Source organism: Trachurus trachurus, assembly GCF_905171665.1.
Source record: "Trachurus trachurus genome assembly, chromosome: 16".
NCBI classification, from domain to species: domain Eukaryota; kingdom Metazoa; phylum Chordata; class Actinopteri; order Carangiformes; family Carangidae; genus Trachurus; species Trachurus trachurus.
This window is the reverse complement of record NC_139902.1, coordinates 4,923,184-4,944,460: the sequence shown is the minus strand read 5'-3', so window position 1 is coordinate 4,944,460 and position 21,277 is coordinate 4,923,184. Positions and strand designations below refer to the sequence as shown.

Below are 21,277 nucleotides of genomic sequence, written 5' to 3'. Positions count from 1 at the left end.
TTCAGACGAGCTAGGGCCATGAGGTGCAAATGATGGTGCAATTTTTAATTCCAAGTTGGTTATGTTTTGGCATAATTTTATGTTTCTGTACCTTTGTACTGACATGCATGATGTTATTACTGTATAGATGGTTAGGAGATGTTGTAGGAGGACATGTGCAATAATATGTACAACTGCATACTAACGATGAAATAAGAAATGTTTCCAACTCCAGGATGGATTCCACCATATTCTGACGATAACATGACTCTGTAATTTTGATTGTGCTGTGATGTTCTATCTTCATTTTTGGAGTGTATTTTCTTCTTCGATGTGAGCATTGAATGCTCAAGAGGGTGGAGTGTATTGGGAAAATACACTCTTGGAGGTTTTTCCTTATATGGTCTGTACTGTATTTTAGCTTTTCTCTGTGCATTCTATGTAAAGCTGTTACAAGGGTTCAAGTCTATGTATGGTAAAACCTTGAAATGTATGTTTAGTGTTGTGACACTTTACAACCCCCCGTGGCTGTTTTTGTTACACTCAGCACGGTGCCAGACCATCTAGGGGGAACAGCTGTCAGGAAGTGACGTATGTACTGACAGCTGTTCAAGTGATGTGAGGTGTATATAAGCAAGTTCTGTGTCAGAGACAGGGCGCATCTTTCCAACTGGTGACTTAACTGTTGCTGTTCGGGAACGCCCACTTGCAAGTGAATAAACTGGCAAGACGTTCATCTTGTTTGCGAGTACTCAGTTTGTGAAAGTTCCCACTACACCCCCCCTCCCCTGTCCCCCGCTGGCCCGCACTCACACTTCCTCGAACCCAAGCGTGCTCATCACATTCGTCATCACATTGATTGGAGGGATTATTTGTTTACCAACACGGCGGATGTGCACGTATTCTGACTGCAGAAAGAACTGCGCTTTTTAATTGTTTGACCGGTTGTCATGGTTATCTTGAAGTTTATTTAAAGCGATGTTTGCTAGCTATGTTGACATACGCATGGCACGACCGTGACTGTTGTTTACATGCGGTTGCAGAAACGTGATGGAGAAGGCAAGGCAATTTTATTTGTATAACCCGTTTTTACAAACAGTTTGTTTCAAAGGGCTTTACATGGCATCACAACAACATCCTCTGCCCTTAGACCCTCACATCGACTGAGGAAAAACTCCATAGAAAACCCTTTTAACAGGGAAAAATTGGAGAAACCTCAGGGTTAGCAACAGAGGAGGGGTCCCTCACCCAGGACGGACAGACGTGCAATAGATGTTGTTACATACGAACCCGAAGCGCATTACGTGCTTGTGCGCATTCCTGACCAAGTGTACCGTGCTCAAGCACACCTCTTCCAACCGTGCCGGGCCAGGGAAGTGGACCGTACTCAAGCACGGAACACTTGCACTCACACTAGCAATAGAATCCGGACTTTAGGGGGCAAACGTGCTTGGGCACAGTACGATTGCCTAGTGTGAGTGCGCCCTTAAACGCTGACTAGAGCAGGAGAGACACAGCAGGTCATCAGGACAGACAACTTTATCACTGATGTTTGTAAAAACCCTGTTGTTCTCCTGTTCCATTGAGTTTTCTAATGCCAAGCTTCCAAAGATCAAATTTGACTAATTCCACACAAAACTATGCTAATTGCTGTGATATTTGTTGAAAATCGCTTATGAATGTATTATAGTAACAACACACTGAAAAATATGACAAACGGCTATTTATAATTTTTGGCCAGTAAAAAATCTTTCTGTAGTAGTAGATTTTAAAGCTCGCTGGCGACTTGGCTATTGAGCCCAAAAGTTAAAGGCATACTTCACCCAAAATCGATAATTCACCAATTTTCTACTCACGGAACGGGATGGAGAACTTTCTGAGTTATCAAAGCGCTTTTGGAGTTTCAGGGGGGTCCAGCTGGCAACGGATTTGCTGTTGATGTTTGTGCGCATACACGAGATTTGCTGCAAGATGTTCTTCCATGTTTATATCATACATCTAATGGTTTACAACGGCAAACGAACATGTCGCAGCTACTGCTACAACAAGGCTAAAAACAGAGATCAAATTATTTTTTTCTGAACAACTTTTTCATGTGGCGGCTTCAGGACACTTGGGTCAGTACGGACGAGCAGTATGGAGGTATTTGGATGTTTTGGAACTCCAAAAGCGTTTTGATGACTCCAAAAGTTCTCCGACTACGGCGAGTAGAAAATTGGTGAATTATCGATTTTGGGTGAAGTATCCCTAAGTTTAAACCCTGTTTGTAAGGTATTAAATGCATCAATAAATGAATAGATAAAGCTAATATCCTGAAACTCTATATTCTTATATTATATTATGGAAGGCAATCCGTGGAGCGGTGTCTACTGAGGTGGGTACAGTATATCATCTATGTTACGGATTACGGGGCTGTAGTGTAGTGCTGTAAAGCAGTCCATGTTTCTCGCGAGACGAGATCTGGGACACCGGGTCGGAGGCACTGATTTGGCAAGGTTGGTTTTCAGCAGAGGCAAGTTTGAAGGCAGAGAGCCTCCTTCTCCCTGTAATAAGTCATTTAACCATCTCAATTACTCCAAAGCTGTTTAATTAAGGTCAAAATCTCGTCTAGGTCCCCGTTCATAAAGGATCAGATGATGAGCCATAGTCTAATGTGTGAAAGTGAAAGTGTGAAAAACTCACAGCAATGTTTTTTCGATGAATATTGGCCTTACACTGGACAGTTCAGCAGAGACACAACTCTAAATGGATGCTAATGTTGCACTACATCTGCTTGACGCGTCAGGTTGGTGTGTAGAACTCGTTGTGCTGCTGCCGTTTGGCCTCAAATCTACTTCACACAGTTACAGAGAGATTAAAAACAGCACTGTATTTTGAAGACAATCGACCACACAGTGTTTTTAAGGCACCCAGGGGCTCATTCAGTGAGTGATTAGAGACGCCTCAGTGCTTGAGAAGGTCTTTGGTTCTGAGTGCTGCCTGACACACATACAGCCTCCTGTTTGTACAGCTCTCCTTGGTGGTCTTAATTCTTTACCTGTGCTGTTGATGTGTTTTTATCTAGAACTGCTTCTAGCTCTTAATGATGGTGTTATTCATTAGTTTTTGTGCTGAATACATTTTCATCATTTGTGCTAAACATAAATGTGTGTGGGCTTTTGAATTGCTCAAGCTCAATCTATAAAACAACCTGAATATTTAAAGGTTTTGACCTTACCTGAGCTCTGACACAGAATAGATTTATATATTATATGCCTGTATATTATACTGTATATTATAATATATTTGGATTTTATATTCAATAATCCACTAGATCAATATATCCATGACAATCAGGACAGTGAACATGAGGTCTGAATCTATACATTATCTGCCAAGTTACAGTCTGCATGTTGGTTCTTTAAAAGCCCAAAACGCAGGAGTCTGGGTGGAGCTAATTGGTCAACTGTTGGTATCATTTCATTAGATTTTTTTGAAGAAGTATTTGAGAGGGAAAGCCATCCACAACAGGTGAGAAAAAAGAAACAGACATTAAAAAAAAGAAACAGAAAAACAAAAAAGTACCTTTTCTCTAACAAACTCACACTTGAGCTCGTAGGAGTCCTTGAAGCCTTGACCGTAGACCTGCACGGTGGAGCAGTCTCCCTGCCGGACGTCGCACAGACCCTCCTTCTCCAACTCGGTGATCTCTGGAATCTGGTCTTCACAACATCAATAAGAAAAAGAGCAGACGAGCGCGAACTGTAAGAGCCAGGAGTTGAGTGAGAATCACAAACCATATGTCTCTCAGTCATACATCTGTCATCACACGGGTCCAGACAAAGTGGGACTGTTAAATACATTACAGCAAGGCTAGAAACAGAGATGCCTTTACATGTTGCTGTGGGGCTGGTGCAGGTCAAGGTAATAACATTAAAAACTGTTTGACCTGTTTTCTAAGGCTGTCTTTACACTACATGGTTCAACTGACCCAGTTCTGATTTTTTTCCTCTCAAGTGGCTCAGCTCCGATCCGTAATATGAATGTGAAACAGGAAAAAAAAAAAAAGAAGCAAAAAATCGGATATTGTTGGATCAGTTTCAGGCCTCTTTCATATGTGGATATAAATCGGAAAGGAATCGGATACCTGTCAATACGTCTGTAATCTAAACTGACAGATCGTATATTTCCTGGCAGTGCAGTACGTCATCAATAATGTGACAATGTGACGCATTTTGATGAGGGAGGGAAACAGCAGCTGTGGAAAATTCAACAATGAACCAATATAGCAGCGATCACTGCTGCATACATCCAGGCCTTAAAGAGATATTTCAACACTTTGGCACTATTGTCATAATCCCTGTAGTTTTAGGAGTAGGTTCAATACCTTTTATTGTCAGTGCAAGCTATTCGCGGATCGGCGGGGCAGAGACGCGAGCTGCACGGTTCTTCCATGTTTCCCTCATCAAACTAAATACACAATCCAACAACTCCGATCTGCACATTCTAAGCTATTAAATAATAATTGTGTAACATTACGACACATGAAGCAAATACTCGGAACTACTTGCTTTTGAAATCACTCCATCCAGCAGCCGTGTCTGGAATGTATCGGTTACACATTGCCTCGAAAACAACTCCGTCTCTTATGTTACATTATCATTTCATAGCGTGGTGAATATGCAGGTCACAACTTGAGAGACCAGAGTGTTTTGGAGTTGTTGCATTGTGTACTAGATGAGTTTGATGAGGGAAAGGTGAAAATACTATGTGGCCTCCGTCTCTCCCCCGCCGAACTCGAAAAAATAAGCATCGACAATTCAAGGTAATGAACCTACTGCTATCACTATAGGAATTATGGCAATAGGCCAATTTGCCAAAATGTTGAACAATCCCTTTAATAAGCCTCTAAAAATTAATAATTATTATGTCCATTTTGTCAGCTTCCTTGTTGTTTACCTGCGTAGTTCACCATCTTATTTCCTCTTCCACATTGACAGCTAAAGCAGGTGTAAATGCAGATATCAGACATGGGTAACTTCTAATAGAACGTGTAAACAGACAGTCAAGAAGACAGGCAAATATTCAGAATTGGGTATCGAGACCTATAGTGTAAAGACAGCCTAACTCATGATGAGCTGTAGCTTCAACCTGCTGCTCTATGAACATGAACCAACAACCAATTGTTGCATTTCCAGTCTGCAACCTCAACAGGACTACTAACGTGTTTGTGTATGTTACCTGACAGCACACTGCAGTCGTAAGACCCGAACCCTGGGAAGCAAACACAACCCCACTCTGAGCACTGTCCGTTCCCGTTGCACAGATTGGGACACTTGAGGACGGCCAGGACGTCCTGGTGGTCTTCCTGTCTCCTGCTCTGCTCCACCAGCCTCCTCTCACACTCGTTCTCCAGCAGCGGCAGCGTAGCGTTCAGCCACGACCGCTCGTCCTTCAGCTGCAGGTCGCTGACGCACATAGCCACCGCGTGGTTGACCAGCGACTCCTCCAGGAGGCGCCCGCAGCCCACCGCGATGCTGGAGAGCGCCACGGTCTGCCGGCACTGATCCTGGGCCTGCTGCTCGCTGAGGCCGGAAGGCGTGGGCCACGTTGGGGAGGAGTCCGGCTGAACGGCGGGTTCGTGGTCCTCTGGGAAGAAGTAGGTAAAACCCTCTAAGTCAGACTGACTGAGGCTTTGATGCGGGGAGTTGGAGATGTAGCGGTGGGTCTGGCGCCTGCCCCTGCGCCCGTCCCCGGAGGCTCTCCAGCTGAAGCCTTTTCCCCGCGGCTGAGCATCGACGCCTTGATCCTGGGTGTTTTGGGCGGAGTGACCCGGGGGCAGCGGCTGTCTTTCGTTTCCTCCGAGCAGCTCCACGGAGCCGATGTACTCGGCCGTGACATCCAGAGCGGGGATGACGCTGACGAGATGCACGTTGCCGTAGTGAGAGCAGGTGGAGTCGGAGGGGGCGACGGGTCGAGATCGGATCCTGGGGGACGCGGGCCGGAGGTCTGGCTGACAGGTGCAGTACTTGCGGGGGCTCGGCGTGTCCGGATGTGACGGTGTGGTGTCAAACAGGCTGGTGCCTGGAGGGAGTCTGACGGAGGAAGACAAAAAGAGGAAGACGTCTGTGAAGAAGAATGAGATACTTTCAAATAATCATTTTAAACACATGGATCGCTGTCTTCTGCTCGGACCGACCGCCATTCAGAGATGAAGGCGTGGAGATCCTCCAGCGTGGCGCCCCCCGCTGAGTGGAAGTCATTGTGTGGCTGTCCGTCGTAGGTCCCACACAGACCCTCAGTGTGGCTCCAGTCTGAACTGGGGGCTCTCAGCGTCAGACTCATTCCCCAGTTAGACACGTCTGCACGGACAGATGCTCCAGATGTGAAGGTCATCTGCAAACACAACAGCAAAAAGAGTTTGTCATAGAATAAACTAAGGCTGACCTAAGGCAGTAAAACTGGAGACCACCTCAATTTTAAGTCTTGGCTTCAGTCATATCTGCATTGTTTTATATATTTCCTTTCTTACATTAACCTAAGTTTTAATTCATGTTTTGAAACAGTCTTCTTTCTGGAAGTGCGCTGAAAGTTAGTGGCCATGCAAAAATTGTGTTTCCCACAAAAATCTACTGATAATGATGATTGAATAATGATGGATGATCTTAGTTAAAATATGATAATGTAAAAAATTTTTTACGTACGTTTACGTTTAAGTAATTTCATGAAATAAAATCATATTTTTGATATGTGTCAGACTGTCACAATTATTACATAATTGCCTGATTGCAACTATTTGAACTGACCACAATTATTTTGTATTATTTTGTATAATCATTAATAGTTTCCATTCATCTGTGTAGAAATAGTTGGATGAAACTAACAAAACTGTCATATTTCATCACTGTATCCACATTGTTTTCCACCGTTTGAGGTTTGACTGGTCGCCTTTTTATGACATCATCAAGTTGCGCCCCCTTCTTCTGCTACCACATTTCAGTGAGCAATGTTTAGGCTTTTACTGTAATAGTGGCATAAAATGATCAGAAAAAGACAATTAAATTGTTAATCGCAATTATTTGTCTGGGAATTAATCGTCAAATAAAATGTCATGACTGTGACAGCACTACGTCGGACACATTTTCACTCACAGTGACTTTGCGTCCCTGGTAGGACTCTGTGATCCGGATGCCGCTCTTGCTCAAGTCCCTGTTCTTCACAGACAGGTGTGGTGTGGTTTCACCCATTTCCCCGTTGCACATGTCAAAGGCGACGACATCGCCGCCGTCTCTCACCGCGAAGCCGCACACGCACGAGGCGGCATGCACCAAGCTGCCGCACTCCCACTGACGGACGTGGACCTCAAACGGCCCCCGGGTGCTCTTATACAGAACAAAGGTGCCTATCTGGTAGCTCTCATAGCGCCTGTGAGAAAAGTCAAGACAAACATTAATAGAATATTTTCCCTCCTGTTCCTGAGTGTAGTGTTAGATCATTAGAAATCAACGTAAAATAGTGTAAAAATAGAGACAATTCAACATTTAATGAAAGTTGTTCTATTGCAGCTAAACAAATCATAGTGTATATTCACATTATCTAGTTAGCTGAATAAGAGAGTGAAGTACCTGCCATCAAATGTGATGATGTGAGGGTCAGTGAAGGAGTAGCAGTAGGCTGAGGGTACGTCCTTCACTGTTATCTAGAAACAACAGATCAATTCAAGTTAAATAAATACAGAATACAGAATTAGACACAAAAACAGTTTGATCTTTTTACCTCAACGGGTTCTGGTGAGTATCCATTCCAGAGAAAATTGTGTGTGATGATGGGCTTGAGAGACACCTGTGTTGTCCTGTTGCCATCTTTGACAAAGTCAGTGATGGGACTGAAGTGGATCAGAGCTCGGCTACAAACCCCGTCCCTGCAGGGGCTCCGGGACAGATCCACCACACAGGAGGACAGAGACAGATCTGCACCCAACGAAACCTCCTCTGAAACACAAATTACATTATGATAAAACTGCAGTTTCAGAAATATCGCTTTTATTTTGCGAAAATCTGTAATGGAAACGCAGCTATTGATTATTATGATTGCAAGTTTGGCAGTTTCTCACCTTGACTGCTTGTGCTGAGCTGCAGGGACAGAGAGCACTCTTCTGTGGAGGAGGAGGAGGGGGAGGAGTCTTCCAGACATGGGACAGGAATCGTACTCTCAACCACCAGCTCATATAGTCTCCCATCCTCTGATACGCTGCTCACCTCTGGTCTTAGCTGCACATTGAACAGGAGTGGTCATCCCTCTTTATACATAGAACTTTTTGCAATTGACAAACAGTCTTTCAACATCAAGTGGCCCTAATACAATATACTTAAACTTAGAGTGAAAATTTCCACACGGACACTTGTGAAAACACAAATAAATGAGCCCTCACAGCTCCATAAAATACAGCCATAGCATGCACTGCATACACAAAGAAGTAACATTTAGATGTACCCTGATCCCAGCAAAAAACTCCTGACTTTCCACTGAAGCACCACGGATGTTGGGCGAGTCCAGGAAGAAACTGGAGCTGGAACAGTAAATCTGAGAGGGAGAGAGAGACAGAGAGGGGTTTTATTTTTCATTCTTTTACTCTTTTACTATAATACCTTTTTATTTTTTACTATAATATAATTTGTTCTCATATCTTTATCATGGTTCATATGATGTACAACCTGCTTACAATACTGAACATAAAAAAGGTCATGCATGTAAAGTAAATATAAAAATAAATTTGAGGGGAAAAAAGAGAGAGAGAGAAATGAACCACATACATCTAGCAGACATAAGGGAAAAAATCCTGGATGTACCGGTAGTTTATTGGTTCAGGTTATAGGTCCAGGTCATGCACATGACCAGCAGACAGTAAAAGAAAACGACTTGTTGACATATCTCAATAATAGCTTCAGTCTCTGCTGCCACATATTTGATTTACAGTATGTCTCATTTCCAAAAGCATGGAAAGTCACTTGTCACAGGAATGCTGTTAGTCAGAAAACAGTCACTGATATTAGCTTTCATTTTTCTGATCTCTGTTTTTTCCAGACTCTAATTTTAATGTTATCACCTTGACTTTTACATCTTGACTGTTCTCTCCAACAAATATTTCCAATTGGAAATGTCAAAATAATAAAAAGGGGAAATAATATTTGACACTAGAAGCTAGATGATATTTTGAAGCTGTGAAGGTTTTATTGTAGCAATATTAGTCGAATAAAGTTATGGCTTAAAAGGTTATGATCAGACAAGTGACAATAACAACAAAAAAACATGCTATTTCTGTTAAAAAGGGATGTCACTTTGTACAGTTCCATACGTGGTCTCATACTGGAGTAAATACATGGAACACACTGACTGGAAGAAGATCTGGCTCTTACCCAACCGATCTATGAAGTTAGAGAAATTTATTTTAAAATAATTCATAGATTTTATACATCCAATGATCATATTGTTAGAAGAGTCAAAAAAGACATTCTGTTCTGAACATACTGAAACAGTTAGCTTACTCATTTATTTTGGCACTGGCTCACTGTCCAAAGACTGTGTGGATGGATATTTGTAACTTTATTGCTAACAATGTTGATAATGATTTGAAGTTATTTTGGAGGGATCCAACGAAACTTTTTCAACCTCATCATTCTGATGGCGAAATTTCATATTCATAAATGAAAATTTATGCTAAGAAAATAAACAAAAAAAACTGTATTTGTGAACCTAGGATAACTGGTAGATATTGAAACACCCCCGACTTTGCTTTGATTTTTTGACCGCTAGCTAAAAAGTCGGAGCTAAGCTAACCTCAAAAGTAGCCCGAAATTACATTACAGATATGTTAGCATTGAACCTCAGCGGATAGCAGTTTCTAGCCATTGTTAAAAAAAAAAAAAAAAAAAAAAACGTCGGAAGTAAGCTAACATAAAGGGCTAGGCGAACCTCATTTCAGGCTGACTTGACATAACGTATGTTTATGTAGTATTAGTATGTCTTTGTGTTTATGGACATAAACATAGCTTGGTTAGCCTAGAGTTAGCTTGAGAATGCTAAAGCCTGATAATGCGTTATCAGTGAAATCAAAGAGGATACCTACTGGAAAAATAGAGTGCGTATTGATATTTTAATGGTATCAACATGTATTTATTTTCTATCTATAACGTTATATTTGTCAGACATTTACAGAGTAGATTATTAACCTTGTCTTTTAGTCTTATGCAGGTGGAAACGTGACTTTATTTTCCTGTTTGTTTCCGGCTATCCATCTTGTCTAACAGTTAAACTACGACTAATTTTGAAAACTGATGAGACACAACTCATGTTAAATCAGTGTATCCTTAATGTCAGACCTTGTCCCCCAGTCGGAGGTTGAAGCCGTCCAGCTCGATGAGGGCGGAGGTGTGCAGGGTGGTCTCCTGTCGCAGCTCCTCCTTCCTGCCCTCAGGTGAGAGACGGGACCAGGCCACCACGTGGCCCAGGGAGCCGCTGGAGCCGCTGGAGCTGCTGAGGAAGCTGCACTTCAGGTACACGGTGTCACCTGTCACCTGGGCCTCAACCACCGGCACAGAGGGGGCGGGGGGCTGCTTGGCTGACAGGGAGAAGCAGTCAGTGGGTACAAATGTGAGTGGTGGGAATATGAATGCAGCAATTTGACATGATTTAAGTGTAGGCTACAAAATATGTGTTTTTGTTTGTTTTGTTTTTGTAAGACTGACTGACAGATTATTTCAAAAATAATTGTGTAGGCTACTGAATGAAGGGCAGGCAATATAAGGGTCATTCCATGAAATCGGTAACTTTTCAACTTTGAAAAGTTAAGATTTAAACTATATTTAATTGCTGTTTTTTAAGTAGCCAGGAATCAAAGAAAGTTTAAAAAGACAAGAAATGATGTTGTGCCATCTCAGGCTGTGAAATTCCATATTTTATTACAGTTTTAATGTTTTCCTAATCTTGTCAACCCTGTTACCGACATAAACTTTACAATATACAGTATTTCTAATTAGAGTTTATTGAGAATTTTTTCTATATATAGTCTATATAGTTTCAATTATAATGGTAACAGTTTAAATACCATTTTTTTTTTAAACATTTTTATCAAATTAATGACAACAACAGGGTTGAAGTTATGGTAACAGGGTTGACAAGAGTAATAGATGACAGGACACACATTCTATTGTCTACACTGCAAAGGTAACAGGGTTGACTATTTCAAGCTAATTTGCCCATTGCTAGCTTAAATAAATGCTAGCTAAAGGGCAAGCTATGTTCTTTGAAAGGTAATTACCTGTAGATATTGATTATATTATGAGAAATAGAAAATTGTTTAGATTTATATGTTAAAAAGTGGTAACAGGGTTGACGTTGTATGCTTGTCCCCCCCTGTCCAACCTTGAAAAAACATCAAAAATAGCACATAAGAGATGAGAGAAAGCTACTTGTTACTGAGCTGTTAGCATCCTGGGTAAGAGATGATGCAAACTCCTGTCAACCATGTCAAATCTGGGATGTACCATTGTTTTTTTTAGGGTTTTTTGGTTAGGGTAACAGGGTTGACATAAAATCAGGGGACACCGATAAATTGGTAAATATTTATAATAATTAATATATATTATTACCAAAAACACTGTTTTACAATAAGATCATACTTATAACAATATGTAAATGTGAACGTTTTAACATTTTGCCAACATTTTACATATGACTTTATGACTTTATTTTACAGGATAGCCCCTTGAGATGTGCCATCTCATTTTCGAGGGGGTCCATGTTATCAACGGAAATACAAACATACATAGTACATTATAATATACAAAGAAAGTAAGCAGAACAAACAAACATAGGGATCAACAAAAAGTCCTGTTGATGTACAACAACAACAGTGAGGGACAGGCCAAAAACCTCACCCTCATCAGCATAAAAGTCATTTTAATTATTTAAAATTATATTTAATTGACTTTAATTTGATGTTATAGTAAGGAGAGAAGACATGGTAATGTTATATTTTTAAATTACATATTAATTTGTTGTTATCATAATTTTATGACTGATTACTTCTTGGGGACGCAAAAGTTACCGATTTCATGGAATGACCCATAAGATGTAGCCTATCTTCTCCCTGCTCCTATCCAACCAGGGAATAAGAAAGTGTTGTGTTTTGGTAGCCTATGTTTATTGGGAAAAATCCTGAAATGACCTTGGCTGGAACACAAAAAATAAAAATAAAAATATAGGCTAATAATATAAATAAATAAAATATATGGCCAAAAATACTACAGTTGTTTTCTGTTTTTAAAATTAAAAGTGTAGGCTAAATACATATGTTGATATGCTGATCTAGGCCTATAGGTTGCCTAGTTCTTCCTGCATTCACAATAATTGAGCTTCACTACAGCAGTGAATGCTTTGCTGACTTTGCTCTCAGTCTACAAACTAATCTACCCTCTTATCTGACAGGTGGATGTTTCACAACTTCTGAAGTCAATATTGAAGCTTACGTCAGCCACAAACACTTCTTGTGTTGTGAATTTTTCGGTGCAAGTGTTAAATTGTATACAGTTTTCCCCCCTTACATACTCCTATTAGATTAGATTTAGACCATGTTTTGTTTTCACACTTTATTATGATTTTGTACTTTTTGCTAATTTCAGTTCCAGGTAGATTCAATTGCAAAAAAGCACACTTCTCTGGTAAAGTACTAATACCACTGCTACTTCTAAATAAGTTGTAGTAGCCTAAATGCAGCAAATGTTTATGTAGAGAGGAAAGTAAGAAGAACATGAATTCAGAGCAGCACAAGACTGAAAACACCCAGCGAGGTCTTCAGACTCAGGAATCCCATTATTCAAAACAAGTTAATGAACACCGTAATCTTTCATCTTACTCTAATTAAACCTCCCTCCTCCTTCTTTCCACCTTTGCCAGCTTCCTAAAAACCTGCCTTGGCATAATTCACGTCCTGGCCGAGGGCTGTTGCCATGGAGACAGGCCCAGCGGACGAAGGAGCACATGCTCAACTCATTAAGAGGAGCGGTGAGGGGGCCGGCGGTGCATTCCTGACCGCATGGCAACTCCCTGACCTCCTGATTGTTTTGCTGTTTGACCTAACACGAGGAGACAAGCGGAGGCCATAAACACGGCAGCAGGATCCTCACTTTTACATGTTCCATCCACGGTCAACTCGTCAGGGCCGCAGGCCGTGGCGGGTACAGTGTCACTGTCCTCCATCTCTGAAAGGGCAACAGAGCAGAAGCAACATTAATGTAAATCAACATTAAATTAACATTTATATATCAATACATAAAGGAGACTGTGAGTTTGGTTTTCAACGTGTGCTTTGTTTCAAATATCTTATCTGAGAAACAGTAAAGTGAGTGTGTAATTCTTCCAATACAGCTGCGCCTTTGTTTTCACTTTTAATCTGTCTCTCAACATCTTGAGTTGGCTCTGGTTCTGGCTCTGGCTCTTGATGTTTTATGTATTGTTTTTTTACTGAATGCAATTAAAAAATGTTCCCAAGCTACATGTTCAATTTGTCTTCTATATGTCAAGGTGGATTGTCAGCTCCTGCAGGACCTGATGAAGTTTAGAAAGAGACTATCTGAACAAGATCTGTTTAGTTTGTAGGATTTGACCCAAACTTCATCACTAACCTTATCCAAAGTGGTTTTGTTGATTTAATCTAACCACACATAAGAGCCCATAGTCTCAGATGTCTCATTTTAGCTCTTGTGGACTCGACTGTTGGATCAATGATGAGCTTTGATACATAATAGTTCAATAATTATGAGCATACTAAGTTACAATACCTTGTTAATGTTGTTGCAAAGCACTACGCCGCCACATTAATAAGGTTTGATTGTGCATTAAAGGGATAGTTCAACATTTTTGGCAAATTGGCCCATTGCCATAATCCCTTAGTTCCCTAGTTCCCCTTTTAGCAGTAGGTTTGTTACCTTTAATTGTCGGTGCAACCTATTTTTAGAACAGTGGAGCAGAGCCGTGAGGTGCTCAGAGCTACGCTACGGAGGCTCATGGGATTTCTTGGTTTCCCTCATCAAACTCATCAAATACACAATCCAACAACTCCAAAATGCTCTCATGGACAAGTTGTGAACTGCACATTCACCACAATATGAGATAATGAAATGAAATAATGAAATAAGAATGATATTGTTGTTTTTGAGGTAAATTCATGCAAAACCGCTGATGCGTGTTCCCGTTGGGGGCAGTTTTTCAGCAAGCAGTCTCTGCATTTGCCTTTAAGGCTTCAATGAAAGTATTATCCTCAAATTTGTGTTTTTGGTTTGTTTTTCCATGGTAGGAAATAAGCTGAGAAAAAGGCAGCCAGACGTTTTGAAAAGAACCAGGTCAACCAGGCTGACAAAATGTACCACTGAATTTACTCACATGGGATTTGAACTTGGAGAAACTGCCACTCCAACTGGGAGTGTTTAACCCAGCCAAACTGACGCATTACTGTATATAGCTCTCTGTCCCACAGGGGCACACACATTCTACAACTATTTTTGACTGACAAACCAGTGATGGATAAACTGTACCAGCTGCAGGTCAAAGCTATAGAAACAGCCTTTAAAGATATGTTCAAATACAAGAACATCTACACTTCAACTTTCAGTGTTTGTATATTGCACACACAGATGTGCACAGATGTACCCTGAGCGCAGTATCCCATGCATCCCTGCGTGGGCTGCAGCAGGTAAACGTAGAAGTCTCCGCAGTTCCGCACGGTGACGGGGATGCGGAACAGGCAGCAGTCTTTGCTGCTGCTCGGGTACAACTGCCACGCTGCACAGGCCGTCAGCTGCCTGAGCTCCAGCGGCCCGGGCAGAGACTCGCCCTCACCCAGGGACAGCCACACAGGAGCCTGGGTCCCACAGTGGTTCACCTGGACGTTCAGACAGAGACACAGGAGAGAACATCGGGTCAGAGTGATCTCGTCATGATCTGACAGTCTAAGATGGAATATGGCAAATTAATGAAAGCTTTAATGCTCCTGTTCTCAAGAATAATGTTACATCATTGTTGCTTTCCCAAAATTAATCCTCTTAAGCACAGGAAGTGAGAGAAACAACATTCTTTCTTTCTTTTCTTTCACCTTTATTTATTCAGGGAAGGTCAATTGAGAGCAAGCTCTCTTTTCCAATGACGTCCTGATTACAAAAACAACATAAATATACACAATACAGATCAAATCATAGTCCACAGTTACATACAGACTGCAGAACACTTAATAGTAAGTTCTTAAAGATATCTAGAGAAATAAGATGATCAAGTTTCAGACAGTTCTGTAAGTTATTCCACTTAGAGGTGGGGCAGAGAAGTGAAAGGCAGTTCTTCCCCAATTCTGTCCTGATGTTTAAAACCAAGGCATCATGTGAACAAGTGTGTAAATTACAAGCTCTAAGTGAGATTAAACTGATAAGATAAACAGGTAAAATGTCAAGTAAAGCTTTGTAGTAAAAACCATGCAACGTTGCTCTCTCCTTACACTTAAGGATGGCCATCCAACTTTGTTATAGACAGAGAACACAGTGATGGGTTTGGAACACATTCCCAGTAATAAATCGAAGTGCAGAATGATAAGGTGCATCAAGGGGCATCAAATGGAGCAGCATGCATGTAAATGACATCACCATAATCTAGTGCAGATTTTTTTTTAAAGTTTTAAAGTTCTTTTCTACTTTATAATATTGAACAAGCTCTATTACAGTAAAATATAATTTTCTTTTTAGCTTTTTGGTCAGTTTGGATCATGTTCAGTCATGTTGCCACGACTGAAAAGACCAGTCCTGTCTGCACTGACAACAACATCTGAAGAGTTCAACACTGTCAGTCTCTGTCTCATCGCTCTAGGTCTAAAGGCGGCTCTACTCATCACTGGGGAGGTTCAGGTGATCTATTAGAAGCTATAGCAGTCATTGAGGAGGTGGTTCAAGTGGTCTTTAATAGGTCCCTTGTTACACAACCCTCTAGAAACCTGTACCTATGTAAATATGCAAGCACGTTAAAGGAGAACTATGCAATTCTGTTCTCTTTTCCTCTGTTTTGCTAACCCTCCTCTTGGCCATGTGCATTTGTTTTCAACAATGGATAACATTATATATCATATACGATGTTACGATGTGTATATTTGTGTAGTCTTATCGGTCATAAACAAGAGATTACATGTTACGGGGTGCGTTTGTGTCACGGTGCCGTTAAGACGAGAGATGGGACACCAGGTTGGAGGCTCCCTGGAACAAGTTACAAGTCATTTATTTAATCATCACAATTACTCCAAAGCTGTTTAATTAAGGTAAAATTGAAGCATAGTTAAGGTAGAAATCTTGCATAGTTCCTCTTTAAAAACTCCAGGAAACCAGGGGGTCAAACTGTGATACTAAAAACAGCAACTCTCTCATGAACCAAACCTTCAGCAAAAGTCAACCATGCCCACTTTGCACCAAACATGTCACCTAAATGTAAATGTGTCACAGCTGAGAAACTCCCTGGCCTAACAAATATGTCCATTTATCCGCCATTGTCATAAAGACAGTGTGTTATTATGTAACACATGTTCACAGCGATCCTCCTCTCGTCCTTCCTCCATCCACCCATCCACTCCTGTGGATTATCCATCACCCGGGGTGGAGAGCAGCGCAGCCCTGGGAAGTCAGAGAGAGAGGCTGACACTTCAGATGGATCCTGCAGGCTCCTCGCAGCAGGCCGCCCGCAGGAAATGAGACACATTCCAGCTCTCCTTGCACTCTCCTTCATAAATATGTACACACACAAACACACGGTGCTTGCACAAGCAACACATGTCATTGTTTGACACGTGTACAATCACACTCAGGTGACAACGGAGAGGCCATCGTCAGAGTTTCTCCACACGTGGTGAAGCTCAGGGTCTTGGGAGACTTCACAGCCTGACATGTTGATGTTTGTAATTAACAGAAATATATCAGCGCCTCTATATAACACCTCTCTATTACACCTCACCATACGCTACTAAAAAAAGTGACTCCTGATAAAATGAAAACTCCCACCTAACAGGGGTCATGGGAATTTCTACGACCTTCACTTCAGGTCAAAGTGAAGAAACACTGAGCTAACTGGAGTGTGATGTTAGAGTTGGGCCGATTGAGCAATGTGAAAAAGAAGATTATGTTGTGATATGAGATACAATTTACATTAAACAGTAATTTCTGCTGAAAAACATAACATTAATGATGATGACGGTATTTCTTGGGACTTGAAAGTGTGGGAGCATCTCTGTAGCAACACAGTACTTGGATATGGCACTTGACCATATTGTGATTTTGATAATATTTCTATTAATTGTTCAGCTGTCATTCAAATCTAATGCTATATAGAATTTGATCTGTAAATTAAAGTGTCACCACTTCTCTGTCTGTACCTGCCGAAATGTTGTAGTTGCATGCAGCTGTTGACTTCCAGTTTTAGTTCAATACAAAACATCTGTATTACATCTTAACCCTGATGTAACTTTGACAAACTTTTGCAGTGTCTGGTGAGTTTCATCACATTACAGCTGAAATTATCCAATTATTTATCAATAGATTAATTTTTTTAATTAATCTATTAATAATCTATTAAACAGCACAACCATTGAATGGTGTGATATACTAGTGATATACCAAAAATGTTACTGGCTACAGCTTGTGTTCGCTTTTTCTTGTCCTTTATAATTATAAACTGAATATATTTTGGTTTTTGGCTTTTCATCAAACAAAACAAGAGACTTGAAGACATCACTTTTTGTCATGGAAACTGTCAAGGACACTTGTCAAATGTTTTCTTTACACCAAATAATAATAATAATAATCAAGATCATAATCAGTGCGTAAAAGTAATAGTCGCAGCCCTATGTACAGTGTTACTTTGAATGGAAATGAGAATGCATAGATATTACAACATGTTTGCCTGAAGAGGTGATTTACCTCCACACACTCAGTGGGCATGCTGGCCGGCTTGTCAAAAATCTGAAACTGGTACCAGCCCGCGGTGAGGGAATGGTCGCAGATGAAGTCCTGCAGGGCCGACTGCTGCAGCCAGCTGGAGCTGAAGGTGGTGCTGCGGTAGGGGTTCTGGAGGATGGAGTGGCCGCCCGGTGCACATTCAGGAGGGAGCACTGCAAACACAGCCAGCCAGAGACAACATAAGCACTGGATGTTCACCAAGACTGTCAGTGTGATGATCAGATCTATGGATATCATTACTACATATCAAAGCAAGACATGCCAGTATTGATCTCGTGTTTGTGTTATGTGTCCATGCGATTAAAATGAAGATACTGTCCAGGCCCAGGTTCCCTGAGGCCCAACTCTACCTTCACACACTAACACAAGGAAAACAGCCTCTCTAATAATGATGAAGTCCTGAGCTGCAGTATAACAGCATCATGCCCATATATGGTTTCACATGAAGGGAGGAGGTAGTTGGTTTTCCTCAGCTTGTGGTATCACTGATTAAAACAGTGTTCCTTGTACTAATTATGAGGAAAATAGAAAAAATATAAATAATCTCATCAGTGCATGGTTAAATGTAAATATAAACCATTAGGACAACTGTTTATCTGGGTTTTACTAAAGTTAATCCTGAGACAAATGGAAGGAAGTCTGAAAACTGGGCCAGAGAAAGGAAAGGTCAGCAGGTAAGGTTAAAGAGGGAGTCTTACACACAGTTTGAGCACTGTGAGACAAATATTAGAGCCAGTTGTAAAAAAAAAAAAAAAAAAAAAAGAAGACATCTTTAGGCAAAACAAATGCAATAGACTCTCTTAACTATCCTGGTGCTCTCCCCCTGAATCATCAGCCACATCTCTGATCTCCATCTGTTCTGGTATTGTTCTGACTAGCAGCAACTGAACAATCACAGGTGTGCAGGTTTTCCAATGTGGCTTGCAAGAGACAATAGTGAGCAGGGAAATGTCAGCAAACTAGAATGAAATACACTATTATGAGAACTTCTCTTTCATGAAACACAAAAACCAAGCTGCCCCCAAGCTGCATGGTGACATGGACTGTAGGAATCTACAAAGCAACAACTCTACCCCAATAGAACATTTACATATTATCTTATCATGTTTTCTGGCGTTACACTGCTAGCCCCAGCCCGACTCACAAACTAGCTCATAGAAGTAGGTCTAGCATGAAGGTTGTGTTGATGGTGATTGGATGAATTTGTTCTTAGGGGAAGCGATGTAAAAATGATAGAAATTATTATTAATTGGATTCAAAATTAGGAAACGCCATCAAGTGCAGTTTCAGTCATCGAACTGTTGAAATCGTGTTACATTGATTATGACGTAAAAAAATGCCATCGCGTGAATTTGGCATTTGAATAGTCAAGCACTTTGGGAGATGGGACTTGTTTGGGAGATGACTCAGAACATAATTTATAATTTACATATACTGATGCATTTTACTGTGGTAGCTATATAACTTGTTGGTTTTGCTACAGCATCTCATACAGTGTATTTTCTGTGATCACCATAGTTGTTGAACCTCCTTTTTCCATGGGCTATAGAATTACACCTCAGATACAGTACTATATTTCAATATCTCAATGAATATGAAATGAATATACAACCAAAAACATAAAAAAAACATTCACATTCATCCATTTAGCCTTTTGAGTCCCTCAATCAAATAATAACTCACTTCAATCAAAAACAACCTTTTCAATCAAAGAAAAAAGGGTTGAAACGCAATTTTGGGTTGTTGTTTTTTTTTTTTTTTTGCATTTAAAAACTTTTTCTTATGATTGAAAGGAACAGATTGATTGAAAAAAAAATTCAGTTTAAATCAACTTTTTTTGATTGAATAATAAAGACACAAATGTACCTCCATAGTTTCACACTTTAGAGTCCTATTTACTGCCCTAATCTAGCTATTTCAGAAGATTATTAGTCTGTTGCTACAATTTATGATTTGAAGCAAGAGGGATTCTATATTATAGGATGTTGAAGGATGGAGAAAGGCCGCAGTTTTAGGGGGGCTTGAGCCAAAGAGTTGAAATATGATGTGACCAGAGGGAAAGACGTTGGAGCCTCTGCTTCTGTCCACCACAGCCAGCCTCTGTGGCCCTGACCTCAGAGGTCAAGTGAAAGGTGATATCCTGACAACAGAGCCCGGATCACCACACCACCCTGATGAAGGAGACGACAGGAGCTGTCAGGGCTGAGCCAGACATTCCCTCATCCATTCATCCATCAATCCCTCATCACTTCAGTCCTCATCATCACCTGACTCCACGTCCCTGTCTTGAGGAAAGTGAGGTGCTTCGTATTTGCTTTTCCAGTGACAGATAGCCTACGATATGTAGGCTATGTAACCAGGCTCTGACCATGAGACAAGGAGCTCTGTGGCCTTGGATGACACCACATGATGGATGAGGAGGGGGCAGCTTCACAAACCACCTGAGGAATCATTTCATCTCTCTCTGATAAAGGCCTACGCTCATTTAATCTGAATTTGATCCCATATTATGCGTTTTCTTCCCCAAGAAAACATCATCACCATCACCAGAGAAAATAAATAATGATAAACCTATGGAAACTGCGTATAGACAACACTTTTGACGCCTTCAACCGGCTGCACAGACAGAGCTTCTTATAGAGGAGTGATCCTACCTGTCTGAGCGAGCATCGCGCTGGGAAGTAAAAACACCACGCAGGAAAAAAGTTTCATCAAACTTTCCGGTCTCATCATCGTCGTGGAGTCAGCGGTCCTCCCGCACTGAGAGACAGAGACAGCACCGGTTCACTAAAAAGTCCTCTCCGTCCCTCTCCTCGGTTCTTCTTCCCCAGTTGCAGCAGACGCGGGGATCCGGGGCGCTGAGCTGAGAGGCGGCTGGTCGGGGGTCTGTCCTCTCCTCGCTGGCGGACTGCAGCAGCAGCTGTCGGGGCTGATCCGAGGCGCCGGAGAGCAGCGGCTGACCACAGACTGCAGCATCAGTGCGTTAGGAGGGGCATCGGCGGTGCGACACCTTCTCATGACCCGGACCTCCACACCTCTGCGCACATCTGCACTCCGAGCGGCTCCGACTCCTCAGCCGGGACAGTCTGCATGTTTTTCCGTGGTAGCAAATACCCGACATCCAGAGAAGAAAGACCAGACATGTTCATGGGGACTCTGCTTTGACTTGTGAAATAGAGTTAGGGATTTTATTTGCTTTTACATAAGGAAGATAATACTGAAAATATTTCAGTAGCCTATGTGTGCACAAAACAGGGGGGAAAGACATATCACAAATTTGAAAA

At 41.4% G+C, this 21,277-nt stretch overlaps 1 protein-coding gene across 1 annotated transcript in view; it reads right to left on the bottom strand.

The window, feature by feature from the left end:
* Positions 1–20,723, bottom strand: part of vwde (von Willebrand factor D and EGF domains) — a gene marked incomplete at its 5' end in the record, with an annotated part of 48,845 nt that extends 28,122 nt beyond the window's left edge. The window contains 13 exons of the mRNA XM_083989144.1: positions 3,544–3,680; positions 5,200–6,053; positions 6,158–6,354; positions 7,110–7,383; positions 7,584–7,657; positions 7,735–7,949; positions 8,072–8,228; positions 8,452–8,541; positions 10,338–10,576; positions 13,143–13,217; positions 14,665–14,896; positions 17,955–18,145; positions 20,648–20,723. Of these exons, the coding sequence (XP_083845270.1) occupies positions 3,544–3,680; positions 5,200–6,053; positions 6,158–6,354; positions 7,110–7,383; positions 7,584–7,657; positions 7,735–7,949; positions 8,072–8,228; positions 8,452–8,541; positions 10,338–10,576; positions 13,143–13,217; positions 14,665–14,896; positions 17,955–18,145; positions 20,648–20,723 (2,811 nt within the window). The remainder of the gene's footprint in view (positions 1–3,543; positions 3,681–5,199; positions 6,054–6,157; positions 6,355–7,109; positions 7,384–7,583; positions 7,658–7,734; positions 7,950–8,071; positions 8,229–8,451; positions 8,542–10,337; positions 10,577–13,142; positions 13,218–14,664; positions 14,897–17,954; positions 18,146–20,647) is intronic.
* Positions 20,724–21,277: the final 554 nt, after the last annotated feature.